The sequence below is a fragment of the Tamandua tetradactyla genome, chromosome 8 (genome assembly GCF_023851605.1).
Source record: "Tamandua tetradactyla isolate mTamTet1 chromosome 8, mTamTet1.pri, whole genome shotgun sequence".
NCBI classification, from domain to species: Eukaryota; Metazoa; Chordata; class Mammalia; order Pilosa; family Myrmecophagidae; genus Tamandua; species Tamandua tetradactyla.
Window position 1 is genome coordinate 66,906,936 of NC_135334.1, and position 16,779 is coordinate 66,923,714.

A 16,779-nucleotide genomic window follows, 5' to 3' on the forward strand; every position below is an offset into this window, starting at 1 on the left:
CTCACAAAGGACAGACTAAGCATACTTAAAATTAGGCCTAAGAGTCACCCCCAGAGAACCTCTTTTGTTGCTCAGATGTGGTCTCTCTCTCAGCCAACATGACAAACTCACCGCCCTCCCCCTCTCTACGTGGGCCATGACTCCCAGGGGTGTAAACCTCCCTGGCAACATGGGACAGAAATCCTAGAATGAGCTGGGATCATCAAGAGATTGAGCAAATCTTCTAGACCAAAAGGGGGAAGAGAGAAATGAGAGAAAATAAAGTGTCTGAGAGATTTCAAACAGAATCGAGGGGTTATCCTGGAGGTTATTCTTATGCATTTTATTGACATTCCCTTTTTAGGTTAAGGTGTATTAGAGAGGTTTGAGGGAAGTGCCTGAAACTGTAGAGCTGTGTTCCAATAGCCATGTTTCTTGAATATGAATGTAAATAATGATATAGCTTTTGCAATGTGACTATATGTGAACATGGGGAAAAAAAAACAAAAACCTAAAATTGTAGAATTGTAATCCATGTCAAAGTTTGAAATATGTTCTACAACTAATTGTGGTGCTGTGCTTTGAAATTTATAGCTTTTTTGTATATTTGTTATTTTTCACACACACAAAGGAAAAAAGGTCAATTCTGATGATAAAAAATAAACTATTTAACCCCTCTAGCCTCCTATATTCTGAAGCAGCTAGAAGGAAAAATCTGAGAAGATTGTATGATAGTCCATGACGATTCTTGGATCTGTCCTGTAACTACTTTTTAAAGAGTGCTTTGTAAACTATTACTTTTTCATTTGTATATATGTTATACTATAGAATAAAAAAAAGTTAAAAATAAAAGAAATGTTGATACATGCTACAACATGGATGAGTATCATGGTAAGTGAAATAAGGCAGACACAAAAAGACGAATATTTTATGATTTCACTTACACAAAATACCTAGAATAGTCAAATTCATAGAGAAAGAACACAGAATAGTGGTTACCTGAGGCTGGGAGAAAAGGAAAATGGGTAAGCATTACTTAATGGGTAAAGAGTTTCTATTTGGTATGATGAAAATATTCTGAAAATAGTGCTGAAAGTTATAAAATAAAGTCAATGTACTTGTATCATTGAATTTTGCACTTAAAAGTAGATGAAACAAATTTTATGTTATGCACATTTTACCACAATTAAAAAAAAAAGTGTCAATCACAGGCATCATTGCTTAGTGATTTATTCTCTTCTTAAAGCTCCACCTAGCAGGTAGAATGAAAGACACCTCCCACCCTCACCCCTTGGGCAACCAAGGAATTATACTCTTTTACTGCTTGCTCTGTCTGCAGGACCCGTACATCAATGCCTTGTTTCTTGAGGTACTCCACAGTTGATAGAGGCACCTGGGAAGGAGGAAAAGAGATGAGTAAGTCAGGGGCAGGTATCCAGGGTTTCTTCTCCTTCCATGAAGCAACTGTACTACAAAACTGGACAGCAACAAATCTCACACCTTGACCACCCAGCACTTCCAGTCTCATATTTGACTGGGAACCCCAAGGAGTGAAAAAGGCCTTGGAGAAATTACAAGGGTGTAATAATATTCATGCCTAAAGCTCAAGTGAAGTAAATGGAATGAACATGAATTTTGGAATCAGGGAGCCTCAAATGAAATTTTCACTAGTGGTATGACCTTGCATAAGTGAATTAAATCCTCCAAGCCTTTGTTTCCATATGTGTAAATTAAGGATAACAATACCTAGGTCTCAGGCTTGCTATGAGAACTAAATGAACTAAAGTACATAAAACGTCTAGTGTGGTACAGAGCACAAGTATGTAAACATTAAATATTTGGGTTATTCCAACCTAAGTCTAAATTCTAACTCTGCCATGTACCAACAAAGAGAGCTTAGGCCAGCTATTTAACATCTCTCTGCCCCAATTTCCTGTAAAGTAAGGATAATAATACTTAACATCACAGGTTTGTTGTAAGGATAAAATGAACTAATGCTCAAATGTCTTCTCAGAACATTCTTAACCACCCCATTTAAATAAGCCCCTCATTAAGTCACCATTTTATTTGACTCATAGGATTTATCAGTATTTTTAATTTGTCTCCTTTTTTTTTCTTCATTCCCTGAGTAGCATAAAATTTATTTAACTGGCTTATCTCGGTGTCCCCAATGCCAAGAATAGTGCTTAATAAATATTTTGTGAATAAATTGTTATAAGTGGTCTTCAATAAGTAGCAGCTAGTATCAGATGTTATTTTTTGCACTGTGGCTTGCTCTGAGTATTTTTCCCCCTAGTTTTTCCTTGAACACTTTCATGCACATTTATTTTGAATAATGATATTTATTTTTTAATAAATTCAAGTACAGTTATCAAGTTCAAGAAATTTATCACTGACATAAAGCTTATCTTCCTATTTTTAATGTCCCAATCATGTCTATTTGAGCATTTTCTCCTCCATTCTTAGATCCTAGCCACTATCATCTATTACATTTAATTGTCATTTTTTCTTTAGTGTATGTTTATTGTTGAAGTATATATACAAGAAAAATCTTTCCATTCCAGCTCTACCCAAGCATACCCCATCAGTGGAATTAATTGCATTCACAATGTTGCAGTATCCTCACCACCATCTATTACAAGAATTTAACCTTCAGTCCAAACAAACCTTACACTCATCTTGCATTAACTCATGGCCTCTGCCCCCCATATCTGGTAACCTGTAATGTACTTACTGTCTAGCAAATCTGTATAATTTGCTCATTTTCTTCACGGTTACCATGAGGCTTAAATTTAACATCCTAAATCTGTAATAATTTGGTTTGATACTGTATTAGTTAGGGTTCTCTAGAGAAACAGAATCAACAGGGAACACTTGCAAATATAAAATTTATGAAAGTGTCTCACGTGACTGTAGGAATGCAGAGTCCAAAATCCACAGGGCAGGCTGCGAAGCCGATGACTCCAATGGATGGCCTGGATGAACTCCACAGGAGAGGCTCACCAGCCAAAGCAAGAATGGAACCTGTCTCCTCTGAGTCCTCCTTAAAAGGCTTCCCATGATTGGATTTAGCATCACTAATTGCAGAAGACACTCCCCTTTGGCTGATTACAAATGGAATCAGCTGTGGATGTAGCTGACGTGATCATGACCTAATCCTATGAAATGTCCTCATTGCAACAGACAGGCCAGCACTTGCCCAATCAGATGAACAGGTACCATAACTTGGCCAAGTTGACACATGTCCCCAACCATGACAGATACCAAATTAATTTCAGTAGCATAAATAAACTATGTTCCTTTACCTTTGACCACTCCACCCTTATGCAGTTCTTGTCACAAATTACATATTTATAAATTATGAATCCAAAATCATTGATTTATCATTACATTTTATGCATTTGCCTTTTAGATACTGTAGGCAGTAAAAGGTGGAGTTAGAAATGAAAAAGTACAGTAGTACTGGTATTCATATTTCCCATGTCATTATCTTTACTAGAGGTCTTTAATTCTTCATGTTGATTCAGTCAGTTATCTAGTGTCCATTCATTCATTCATTCATTCATTCATTTTATCTATTTATTTTTGCATGGGCACGCACTGGGAATTGAACCTGGGTCTCCAGCATGGCAGGAGAGAACTCTGCCACTGAGCCACTGTCACACCGCCTACTAGTGTCCTTTCATTTTAACCATTAACATTTCTTGTAGGGTTAGTCTAGTGGTGATGAAATACCTCAGCTTTTGTTTATCTGGGAATGTCTTAATTCTTCCCTCATTTTTGAAGGACAGTTTTGCAGATAAAGAATTCTTCATTGGCAATTTTTGCAGTCAGCATTTTACATATGTAAATAGCCTTCTATCTCCATGGTTATAATGAGAAATCAGCACTTATTCTTTTGCAGGTTTCCCTATATGTGAACTGTTACTTCTCTTTTGTGGCTTTCAGAATTCTCTATTTTTGTCATTCAACAGTTTGATTATAACATGGCCTGGTGTGGGTCTATTTGGAGATCGCTGAGTATCTTGAACATGTATATTTATCATTTTCGCCACTCTGTTTCTGCATGGGCACACTCTAGTGGGAGTAAAACAGTTGGCTTAAATCCCTTTGTTGGATTTCCTTGTGGTTCTTATCTGTAACTTTTTAGATAGAAGGCTATTTCCAAATGAAAATAAACAGGGATCATTCATTATTAAACTTTGCATTTTCATACCATGATATAGTCCTCCTCAAAAATACCCTGCTTTGAAGTCAACATTTTCTTTCAAATGGAGTATCCCAGCCTGTAGTTAGAAGGTTGGGTAGGCCCATGCCCTACTGGCACTGCACCTCCTCTGGGCTGCTGTACTGGGGCCCAACTCCCAGCCTGTGACTCAAGACGCCTCCAGACTGCCTGGGACCGACTACAGGCACACCCGGCAATGCCCTCCCCCCAAATAGTTTTTTTTTTTTTTTTTATCATTTTAAAATCTTTCATTTTGCAATACTCCCAAGCTTACAAGACAGTTGTAAAAATAATACAAACCCCATACAGAGAACTCCAACCTGCCCCCACCTCCCCCAGATTTTACCACCTTTGCCATATCATTCTATCTTTCATCTGTCTAGTCTATTTTTGGAACATCTGAGAGCAGGTTTCCCACATCATACTCCTTAAACACATAATACTTCCATGTACATTTCCTATGAACAAGGATATTCATTTATGTAATCACCTTAAGTGCAGTTATCAAATTCAAGAAATTTAACATTGATATGAGGCTTATAATCTATATTCTAAGTTTTTCTTATGTCCCAGTAATGCCCCTTTGGGCTTTTTCTCCTACTATCCAGGAACATGTATTGCATTTAATTGTCACTATTTCTTCAGTTTCTATTTTTTTCGTATGCTGTATGGTGGGGTCACATTTCATTATTTTTCCATGTGAGTATCCCATTACTGCAGCACCATTTGTTGAATTCGTTTGTTTGATTGTTTGTTTTGGGGGAAGTGCATGGACTAGGAATCAAACCCTAGTCTCCCGTATGGCAGGTGAGTATTCTACCACTGAACTACCCTTGCACTCCCTTTTTTTTTTTTAATTGGGAATAGATACAACATAAATCTTCTCACCTCAACCCCCTCTCCCAAACATATTATTCACAGAGATTAATCACATAATACTGTTGCATTACCCTATCATCCATTACATACATTCCCTTCACTCCAAACAGAAAACCTGTACTGATTTTGCATTAACTCCTCATTCCCCTTGCTACCTGCCCCTGGTAACCTGTACTCTAATTTCTGTTTCTATGAATTTGCATATTCTCTGCTGTTTTATTGGAGGTTACCATGGGGCTTAAATTTAACATCCTAAATCTATAACAATCTTGTTTGTTTTGATACCAACTTCAATGGTATACATACACACTATGTTCCTATTCCCCTCCATTCCCCCCACCTTTATGTCGTTCTGGTTGCAAATTACATGTTTACACATTATGAGTTCCAAACCACTGATTTAACATTACATTTTATGCACTTGCCTTTTAGATGCTGTTGAAAGGAAAAAGTAGTTACAAAATAAAAAATATAATAATATTGGTATTTATATTTACACGTCATTATCTTTACAAGGGATGTCTTCATGTGGCTTCAGTCAACTGTCTAGTGTCCTTTCTGTTCAACCCACAGAACTCCATTTATCATTTGTTGTAAGGCTGCTCTAGTGGTGACAAACTCCCTCTGCTTTTGTTTATCTGGGGATGTCATAATTCTTCCCTCATTTCTGAAAGACAGTTTTGCCTGAAAAAAAATTCTTGGTTAGCAATTTTTTGTTTTCAGTTTTTAAAAAATATTTCTTGGGGGGGCCGCGGTGGCTCAGCGGGCAAGAGTGCTTGCCTGCCGTGCCGGAGGACCCCGGTTCGATTCCCGGCCCCAGCCCATGTAAAAACAAACAAAAACAAACAAAATATAATAAAACAAGAAAATGTTTAAAAATGTTTCCCTTTCTTCCTTCCTTCCATCCTTCCTTCCTTCTCTGTCTTTCCTTCCTTTAAAAAAAAAAAAAAAAAAAAATATTTCTTCCTACTGCCTTTTTGCTTCCATGATTTCCCAGGAGAAACTGCCACTTAATCTTATTGAGGATCTCCTATATGTGACATGTTGCTTCTCTCTTGCAGCTTTCAGAATCCTTTGTCTGGAATTCAACAGTTTGATTATGTCACCCGTGTGGGTCTATTTGAATTTATCCTGGAGTCTGCTAGGGTTTTGGATGAGTATATTCATGTACTTTGTTAAACTGGGGAAATTTTCAGCCATTATTTTCTTGAATATTCTCTCTGCTCCTCTTTCTTCTCCTTCTGGTATGCTTGATAGCGTCCTACAAGTTCCTCAGGCTCTGTTTACTTTTCATTCTTTCCTTCTGCGTCTCAGACTGAATGATCTTAATTGTCTTATCTTCAAGTTCACTGTCTTTTTCTTCTGCCAGCTCTAATTTGCTGTTTAACACCTCTAGGCAATATTTAATTTCTGTTACTGTGGTCTTCAGCTCTGTTTCATTCCTTTTCATAATTTCCATATCTACTGATGTTCGTGTTCATCTATTGTTTTCCTGACTTCCTTTAGTTCTTTGTCCATGTTTTCTTTGAGCTTGCTTAGGAACATTTTTTAAGTCTTTGACTGGTTTGTCCCAGGTCTGGTCCTCCTCACTGATGGTTTCTAATGCTGTAATCTTCTTTGCCTGGGTCATTGCTTCCTGTTTGTGTTTTTTAACTTTTTGTTATAAACCTGGACATTTTGACATTTAAATGGATTATCACTGACTCTGAGGCATCTGTTCCTCAAGTTTGTATCCAGCTGGTGTCATGAAAGAGCCTTCCTTGAATGCCAAGATAGCAAAGAAAAAAAAGGAAAATATACCTTTCTCAGTCTTTGCAGACTGACCTCTGCGAGTGCTTTGTTTCAGAGCTTATCCATATAGTGCGTTTGGAGAATACCTCTAGGTCAAAGCATAGGAGTCTTCCTGGTCCTTTCTGTGCATGTATCATCTTGGGCATGCACATGAAGCCCTAGGAACTTCCTTATTTCCATGAATATGAATGTCCCCTCTTCCCTAGGAAACAGTTTCCTCACAGTCCTGGCCACTGCCTTGTTATACCCTACAGCCAGCCACAACTTGATGGTCCTCCCACAGTGTTCTGTAGGAGAGCTCTGTGTGCCACTCTGTACACACAAGCCAAATTCTGGGACAATGAATCCCTGAAGCCACCACCAGGAAGACTGAGCCAGACATATATGCTCTCAGAATGTGCATGAGGACTACTCTGCTCCCTCTGGAAAAGGGACCAGGGATTCACCCTGGGAGCATGGGTCAGCTCCTTGTCAAACTGATGAAAGGTGTCAGAAGGGCCAGTCAGGGAACCAGGAGATCTTATCCTTTCAAGTAGCTGTTTTCTTGATTGGGTACTTCCCTGTTAACTGTAATCCTTTAACTGTTTTCTGGAGCTTTGGGAAAGATATTTCTGCCAGTTCTTGCTAGTTGTTCAAAGTTTCTGTGGGAGGACAGAGCCCTGAAAGTCTTACTTTGTCATCATGATGGGGTTAGGGACTCCACTAGGGACTTTATTATTTTATAAAGAGAATTCATACAGCCATTGATGTATACCAAAGCACTTCTGTGCTCTTTTCTTTCAAGTTAAGAAATCAGAATATATCATGAAGAGGATAATACTGAAAGAAAATTGCTGGCTCACCATCGAGGGTACAAATACACACTTAATCATTTGACACTTTATTGAATGCAAAGCAAGATGAAGCACCTTTGCCTTCACTGTACACAACTGAAGCAGGAGCCCAGGGAGGGAAGAATGGTACAGCTTTCCCTGAAGGGGAAGATGTGAGCCATCTCTCGTCCTGTCTTGTTGTGGGTAGATTAACCCATGTTCTGTCAATTGCCATAACCCCTAGGATAGGTATCCTTCCAGTCATCCCACTCTTGGGCTCTATGTAGTGTTTTCTCATTGGTGTCCTCCTCCTTTTGCTCCTGATCTTCCTGCTGTTGACTTGCCTTTTTGAACTCTTACACACTATACAAACATTAATGCAAAGTTCTTCTAAATATAAGAACCTCTATCATAATGGTCCTGGTGTCGTCTTGGCTATTCCCTGATCTGGTAATGCTCCATATTTCCGACACTGATCATACCAGTCATTCACTGTCATGGTTGCCAGACTGGGATAACCAGCTCCAGACACCTTGGCTTGGGCCACATCCCGAGTGAGAATGAAGGGTTTCATTGGAGGTCTGTCCTGAAGAGAGGAACGAGAAGTTGATGTCTCTTTTGAGGAATCTTTTTCTCTTAGGATTTTTATTTCCTGATCAATACTCTCAATCTCTTCCAAGTTGATACCAATCCACCTCTGAAGATAAAGGCGATAATATTCTCGAACACGCTCATCATTGCTTCACCACTTTCCACAGAAGATTTCAGTGTAGATAATCTATGCTCCACCTCCTTCTTCTGCTTGTATCTCTTATCTTAGCCTGTCTTTGAGATGCCATAGCAACAAGGTTAGGATAGGCCATGGAGGAGTTTGCATGGTTATTTTCAGCAAAGTTGTTCTTGATATGGGGCAGCTCAAATTCTGCCACATGATAGTAATGACACTGAGTTAAATAGTTTCCCAAGTATTCTCGACCCTGCTGCAAATGATCTAGACGCTTGGTGGTACTGACTTATTTCATGGTGAGAGCTCCTTGAAATGCTGGCACCATCAGGTACTTCAGGTTGGTGGAAGCAATCTCTTCAAGGTCTTCATTTGAGCTGAACAAGTCCAGCTGCAATATCATTTCAGCAGCCTTCTCAAGGAGAGTCAGACCCTTCAACACCTTATCCTGGACTGTCCGGGAACCCGTGGGTTCAGTCACTACTTCCACTTCCTCCAGAAGCTGCTTGCTGGTTTTGAATAGCTCAGGGAGCTGCAGCAGCAGTAACTCATCCTCTGCTGCTGCCATCTTGGGGAAGGGAGGAACCCCTAAATAGTTTTTAATTAGACTCTACTTTCTCAGAAAGAGCACTGTGTGAAATATTTAAAAAATTTCCTGTATTACTTTTCTGCATGCTTGAATGACTTTATGACAATAACAAAGAAAGGCTTAAAGATAGGAATTATTTTAATGGAAAAAACAGTTTAAACAAAAATATAAATAAACAAAGTACATCATCTTAAGTAGGGAAAGATATTTTAGGACATCTAATAAAAGAAAGAATAAGGTAAATTTCTATATACATATATGAAATACTGTATATAATGTAATAAGTAGGAAAAAACTGTTACCATGCAATATATATAGTCAGATCCTATTTATGTAAAAAAGGGTATAAGTATATACATGTATGTCTGTATGTGTAAGTATGTATATATTTGCATACAAAGAACTGAAGCAGAACACATCAAATGTAGAGACTGTGGAGGGGAAAACTTTCATCTTTTGACTTCTACATTTCTGCATTGTTTGAATCTTTTATGATGTGTATGTATTAGTTTTGTTATTAAAAATAAAAAATAGGGCAACGCGACAGCGGAATTCTCGCCTGCATGCTGGAGATCAGAGTTCGATTTCTGGTGCCTGCCCATGCAAAATAAAATAAACATCTTTTTTTTCTGAAAGGGAAAACCTGAATGTATCCAAGGAAAGAAGAAGTAATATAAAATGAACTATAAAATGTAAAATAGTGCCACAGCCTGAAAGGTGGAGCGGCTGCACATGCTCCTATGGCAGAAATGGCTACAGCATAAGGTGCGGGATCCTGCGGACTGTACAGCGGACCGCTGAGCCGTAAGGGCAGTCGTAGCTGCGGCGACTGCAATCCCGGCAGTGCTGTGTCCCAGCAAAATCCACCAAAAAAACAAACAAACAAACAAACAAAAAAAAAAACGCGGTGAGAACTAGAACTGGGCGCACGCGATGAATAATAAAAGAAATAGGAAACTTGTAATAAAAAATGTAAAATAATATACAAATGGAAAGAGCTAATATTGATCATTGTAGAGCCTGAGAAATTCTGAGATAAAGGCACTGCAGGGAAATAGTTGAAACTACATAGTCCAAGGGTTAGGCAATATCTGTGGAGGCTAACCCTCATGAGGCAAAGTAGTGTATGCAACCATTATTCTATCCAGATTCATCTACTAGCTCAGCAAACCAAGGATATATTATTTATAGAGATGAATTCATAAGAAAAACACCTTTAAGATAAAGATCCAAGTGATCACAGATTGTTATCAGGAATGCTGTACACGTCAGTACCTACCTTTAAGGCTTCCCTCATCCCTCGGCCAATCACCAGGGTCTGCACACCCTTCTTGATAACTTCCTCCACATCTGCAGGCTGCACGCCAGGAGAATGCTGGATGCAGAAAGAGAAAGTATACCTGGTACCACCTCTTAAATCTTTCTTAGCACAGGCATTATTGTAGAAGTAATTTATTCTTGATTTATTCAAGAAATATTTACTGAGGTTTACTCTGTGCCAGGCACTGATCTGGGTCCTGGGAACTAAGTAAGTTCAAATTATTGTAACTGCATAGAAAGAGGACACATAATTCAGACCTGGAGGTTGAGTACAGGCAATCAGAGAAAAAATTCCAGAGGGGTGACATTTAAGCTGAGATCTAAAGGGCAACAGGGATTAGGCAGGTTAGAGGAAATCAGGGAAAAAGCTATTCAGAGAAGAGTGAACAGCATGTACAACGGCTCAGAGGAAAGAAAGAACCTAGTGAACTGAACATGACTGGAGTGTAGTGTGACAAGCAAGGGACTGGATGGAGATGAGGCAGGAGAAGAAAGGCACCAGCACCCCATGTTAAAATTTGGATTTTGGAAAGGTTTCATAAGAACTTCATACTTTTCCTTTTTCTAAGTGCCTCTCCCACAAAACTTTGGGAAAACATCAAGAATGCTTCAAAAACCTACCGATCATTCTATAAAGCCTTCTCAGAGTCTCCCAGAGATACTTAAGGTAAAATGTTTGAAGATTAATCCAGCACTAAAGGACTGATGGCTCTTGAACCACCTCCATTTTAGCAACAGTGATAGGAGAGTTACAGTTTGGTAAACAGCACCCCAAAATACTGGGCTTCACCTATTATGCATCTGCACAAGAATGATGCTTTCAGCACTGAAACTTCAAAAGATGAAGGAGTCCCTCCCTAATTCATGTCTCACTCTAATCTTTTATTAATTCAACAAGCATTTACTGAGCAGTTACTGTGTACCAAGCACTAGGAATGCTGAGAGGAACCAAATACAGTTATACCTTCCACATCGTGACTTTCCCATCGTGGTTTTGATACATCGTAGGTTGGCGTAAGAAATTAAATGGGAATTTCTGGGGAGTTTTGTGGAAGCTGCAGATGACATGTGAAGGCCAGCAGAGGACAGAGAAAAAGTTTAGAAACCAAGAAAGGCAGTGGGACAAAATTATTTGGTATAGTCTGGCCTTCCCTGATTCTGTGTGAAGCCTCTCCCAGATGCACTTTTCCTCATCCCCGTTCTCTCTCCACCCCCAGCCCTCTCTTCCCCTGTGTCCCTATTGCTTTCCTCTGAAGGAATGTAAAACGTATTTGGGAAGTGGTCTGGCCAGTAGTAACACCTTAGTGCCTCTCATGCCCTTCAGGCTTTTCTGCCTTCTAGCAGCTGCTGCTGGAGGTAAACCCAGTTGGCAGCTGGGTGTGATGCCTGCTAGCAAACATTGATGACAGTGTTTTACAGACATGGCTTAGAAATGGCTGGATGCTATTTCCAATCTATCCTAGTGATAAGGCTTTAATTTTACAAAAACAGTCTTTGGTATTTGCTTGGCTTCCCCGTTCATGTGCTGCCTCTTAGAGTCCTTAACCAAATTCACAATAAAGTACTGTAAACACCTATAAAATAAAAAGAAAAAATTCATAATTCTCTGGTACAAAGGGAAGCCAAATAATTTTACATGCATTTTCCTGATCACAGAGGTACCTTGCCCCTAACCCCTGTGGTGTGGAAGGGATAACTGTATTGCTTAGAGGTGTTGTAGTCCGCTAAGGTTAGTGACTATGCATAGTTATAATGAGATAAGTTAAAACAGAGTTAAGGACTTCAGGAGAGGGAATGAGTAAATAGAAGTGGGAGATTGACATGGAAGACTTAATGTTTTACTAGGGTCTTGAAGTATGAGTAGGAGTGTGCCTTGATGTAGTGGTTGTGGAAAGAGTTCAGACTAACCATTCACTACAGATGGTATAGACAAAGAGCAGCTGAAATTATAAAAAAGATAACAAATGAATGGACAAGAGAAACAAGGGTTTTCAGATGAGAAGGATGATGGTTTAGAGGAGATAGGACTGAAATTTATATATTTATAAAAGATGCTAAAGAGTGACTGAATTTTTTCATTAAATCCTGGAATAGTAACATCTTACATGTTTACAGTTGTATTTCTAGAATCAACAGTATAAATTATTCTATGCGCTCTACATAACAATCCTGTAAAGTAAGCACAAAATCATCCATTTTTCTCACTTAATAGATAAGGAAATTGAAGCTCATGAAAGATATAAAACTTGGTTAAAATGATACAATTATTAAACGGTAGAACTAGGATTTGAACTCAAGCATATTTGATGTCTTGTTTAAGACACTTTACTAGAATACTTTTTCCAGGAAACAACTTTCTTGAAGTGTGAATGAACTGAACCTAATGACTGCCTAGAGTTGTTGTACTTAGTCCACTGCTCAGCCCACTGAAGGACACAATAAATGTTAGATTAAATATAAACTAGAATCTTCTCTAGAGCAATCACACACACAAACACACACATGCAGTAGCTGAAAAGGCAACAGAGAAGATAATATAGAATTTCAAAAATTCCTGATTAACCCCAAAATGAGTTAAATGGACTGAGTCCAATTAAAGACAAAAAGTGTCAGACTGGATAAAAAAGGAAGATCCAACTAAATATTGTTTACAAAATATGATACTTAAAATATAAAGAGACAGATTAGAAGTAAAAGGGTGAAAACAGTTATACAAAGTAAACACTAAGCTTAATAAAGCTGGTATGGCCATATTAATATCAGACGAAGTAGATTTCAAGATAGGGAATATTACTAGAGACAAAGGGTATTATTTCATGATGAAGAAAGGGTCAATTCTTCCAGAAAATACAGCAATGTCAAATCTGTACTCTCTTAATAAAAGAGCTTCAAAATAAATAAGGAGTAAAATAATGGAAATAAAGATAAAAATAGATAAGTCCACAACCATAAATGGAAATTTTAACAATCTTCTGTCAGTAATTTATAGAATAAATAGAACGTCATTAAGGACACAGAAGATTTGTCCTTATGGGGCACCATCAATTAATTTGACTGAATAGACATTTGCAGCTTACTACTCCATGACTGCAGAATACATATTCTTTTCAAGTGTGCACAAATGTTCATAAAGATACTCTATATGCAGGGCCATAAATCTCAATAAAATTGAAAGGAGTGAAATAATATCAAATTTGCTATCTGATAAAAATGGATTTAAATTAGAAATCAGTAATAATAAGATATTTAGAAAAGTCACAGAAGGGAAGTTGTCCAATGGAAAGTATTTTGACCAGAAGGAGAAAAGAAAAACAATATAGTAAAATTTTGGGGCACAGCTGAATTATCCTTAGATGAAAACTTACAGCTTTAAAAATTTATAGAAACAGAAAAATAGTCTAAACTCAGTAGTCTAAGCTTCTAAGTTAAAAAGCAAGAAAAAGAAAAGAAAAGTAAATTAATAGTAACTAGATGACAGAAAATAACAAAGACAAGAGTATAAATCAATAAAATAGGAAACAAACAACAGAGAAAATCAACAAGACAGACATTTGTTCAGTGAAAAGGTTAATAACATTGACAAATCCCTCACTAAGACAGACCAGGAAAAGAAAGAGAGGATGTAAATCACAACTATCAGGAATGAAAGGGAGGCATCACAACAAATCCTACCAATATTAGAAGGATAATAAAATATTGGGAAATTGGGAATAATTGTACACCAGTAAATGTGAAAAATTAGAGGAAGTTTGAAAAAAACCCACAACTTATCAATAAACAGAAAAAGCAATAGAAAAATGTTAATAGTTCTCTATCTATTAGAAATTAAATTCATCATTTAAAACCTTTCAATTGCAGGGAAAACACTGTAGACACACACTGACTTCACTGATGAAGTTTCTTAAGCATTTAATGAAAATTATCAACAAAATATTAGCAAATCCAAGGTTTTAGTTCAACTTAGAAAAATTAACTAGGGTACCCCAATCAAGACGGCAGTGGAAGAAACTTTAGGCTGTCCCTCACATACAAGCTTTGAAAAACCAGGAAGAACTGGCGGAAACATCTTTCTCAAAGCTCCAGAAAACGTTTAAAGAACCCTACTAAAAGACGAGTACCGAATCAAGAAAAAAGGCTATTTAAAAGCATTAGGATCTTGTGGAACTTGGCTGGGCCCTTTCCCACCACTCACCAGTGTGGCACAAATCTGGCCTGCCTTCTAATGCTGGCCCCTGGTCCCTGCTAAGGCTAAAGGAAAATATGGGCAAAAAGCTAATGTAAATCAAACAGATGAACACCAAGAGAAAAATCAATATAGAGGTAGAAATTATGAAAAGGAACCAAACAGGACTGAAAACCAAAATTCCCTGGAAGGACTGAACAGCAGATTGGAGCTGGCAGAAGAAAGAATCAGTGAACATGATGAAAAGATAATTGAAATGATTGAGTTTGGGGAGCAGAAAGAGTCAAGAATGAAGATAGTGAACACAGTTCGAAGAACTTGTGGGACACCATTAAACATACCAATATATACATTGTGGGAGTCCCAGAAGGCAAAGAAAGAGAAAAGGAGGCTGAGAAAATATTTAAAGAAATAATAGCCCAAAACTTACCAAATTTAATGAAAGATATGAATATTCATATCCAAGATGCTCAATGAATTCCATACAGGATAAACTAAAATAGATACACACTGCACCATGTTATAATCAAATTGTTGAATGCCAAAGAAAGCTGCAAGAAAGAGGCAACATCTATGTACCATGGAGCCTCAACAAGATTAAGTGCCAGTTTCTCATGGGACACAATGGAGGCAAGAAGTCAGTGGGAAGACATTTTAATTTTTGAAAGCAAAAAATTGCCAGCCAAGAATTCTAAATCTGGCAAAACTCTTTCCAAAAGGAGGGAGGAATTAAGATATTCCACATAAACAACCACTGAGGGACTTTGCCACTGATAGACTGGCTCTAGAAGAAGTACTAAAAGGAGTTCTGTGGGTTGAATGGAAATGAAACAGACAGTTGACTGAGGCCACATGAAGAAATAAAGATTTCTGGCAAAGATAATGACATGGGTAAATATAAACAGTAGTACTGTAGCAGTACTGTATTTTTGATAGGTAACTCCACTTTATACTTCCTACTTGCTATAAAAGGCAAATGCAACTTAACTGGTATGGTCAGTTTACTTGAACAATTAATTACATGGAATCTTGAATAGGGCATGAGATCTTGTTGGTTTGTACAGGTTAGTGTGATAGCCTGATATATCCCAGAGTAATTTGGGCAAAGAATAAAAAGTATTTACAAAATTCCCTTGGGGTCTGGGGAGAAAAGAGGAAATATTCAACTTCCAATCTGCGGAATTCCTGATATTCTTGCAAGCAGTGGCAACAACCAAATCAAAAGGCTGAGTTCTCAATCTTGGGGCTTGCCCCTATGAAGCTTATTCCTACAAAGGAGAAGCTAAGCCTACTGATAATTATGCCTAAGAGTCACTTCCAGAGAACCTCTTTTGTTGCTCAGATGTGGCCTTTCTTTCTTTCTTTTTTTTTTTTTTTAAATTTTTTTATTAATCAAAAAAAAGAAAAGAAATTAACACAACATTTAGAAATCATTCCATTCTACAAATGCACTCAGTAATTCTTAGTATCATCACATAGATGTATGATCATCATTTCTTAGTACATTTGCATCGATTTAGGAAAAGAACTAGCAAAACAGCAGAAAAAAATATAGAATGTTAATATAGAGAAGAGAATTAAAATAATAATACTAATTATATATATATATATAAAGGAAAAAGAAAAAAAACAAAAACAAAAGATACAAACACACAAACAAACAAAAAACCATATTTCAGGTGCAGCTTCATTCAGTGTTCCAACATAGCTACATTACACTTAGGTATTATTGTGCTGTCCATTTTTGAGTTTTTGTATCTAGTCCTGTTGCACAGTCTGTATCCCTTCAGCTCCAATTACCCATTATCTTACCCTGTTTCTAACTCCTGCTGGTCTCTGTTACCAATGATATATTCCAAGCTGATTCTCAAATGTCGGTTCACATCAGTGGGACCTTACAGTATTTGTCCTTTAGTTTTGGGCTAGACTCACTCAGCATAATGTTCTCTAGGTCCATCCATGTTATTACATGCTTCATAAGTTTAGTCTGTCTTAAAGCTGCATAATATTCCATCGTAGGTATACGCCACAGTTTGTTTAGCCACTCGTCTGTTGATGGACATTTTGGCTGTTTCCATCTCTTTGCAATTATAGATAATGCTGCTATAAACACTGGTGTGCAAATGTCCGTCTGTGTCTTTGCCCTTAAGTCCCTTGAGTAGATACCTAGCAGTGGTATTGCTGGGTCGTAATCCATTCTGCCATTCTATGTCTTTTGATTGGGAAATTCAGTCCATTAACTTTTAGTATTATTACTGTTTGGATAATATTTTC

The 16,779-nt window shown here is 37.6% G+C and overlaps 1 protein-coding gene and 1 pseudogene across 2 annotated transcripts in view; both read right to left on the bottom strand.

Annotated features, from left to right (window-relative positions):
* Positions 1-1,193: 1,193 nt before the first annotated feature.
* AAMDC (adipogenesis associated Mth938 domain containing) overlaps positions 1,194-16,779 on the bottom strand; it is a 52,141-nt gene continuing 36,555 nt past the window's right edge. For both annotated transcript variants that reach the window (XM_077113479.1, XM_077113478.1), the window contains exons 3-4: positions 10,282-10,377; positions 1,194-1,372 (exon numbers count right to left, since the gene is read on the bottom strand). In XM_077113479.1, the coding sequence (XP_076969594.1) occupies positions 1,232-1,372; positions 10,282-10,377 (237 nt within the window). In that variant the 3' untranslated portion in view covers positions 1,194-1,231. The remainder of the gene's footprint in view (positions 1,373-10,281; positions 10,378-16,779) is intronic.
* Positions 7,899-9,048, bottom strand: LOC143643444 (immunoglobulin-binding protein 1-like; annotated as a pseudogene).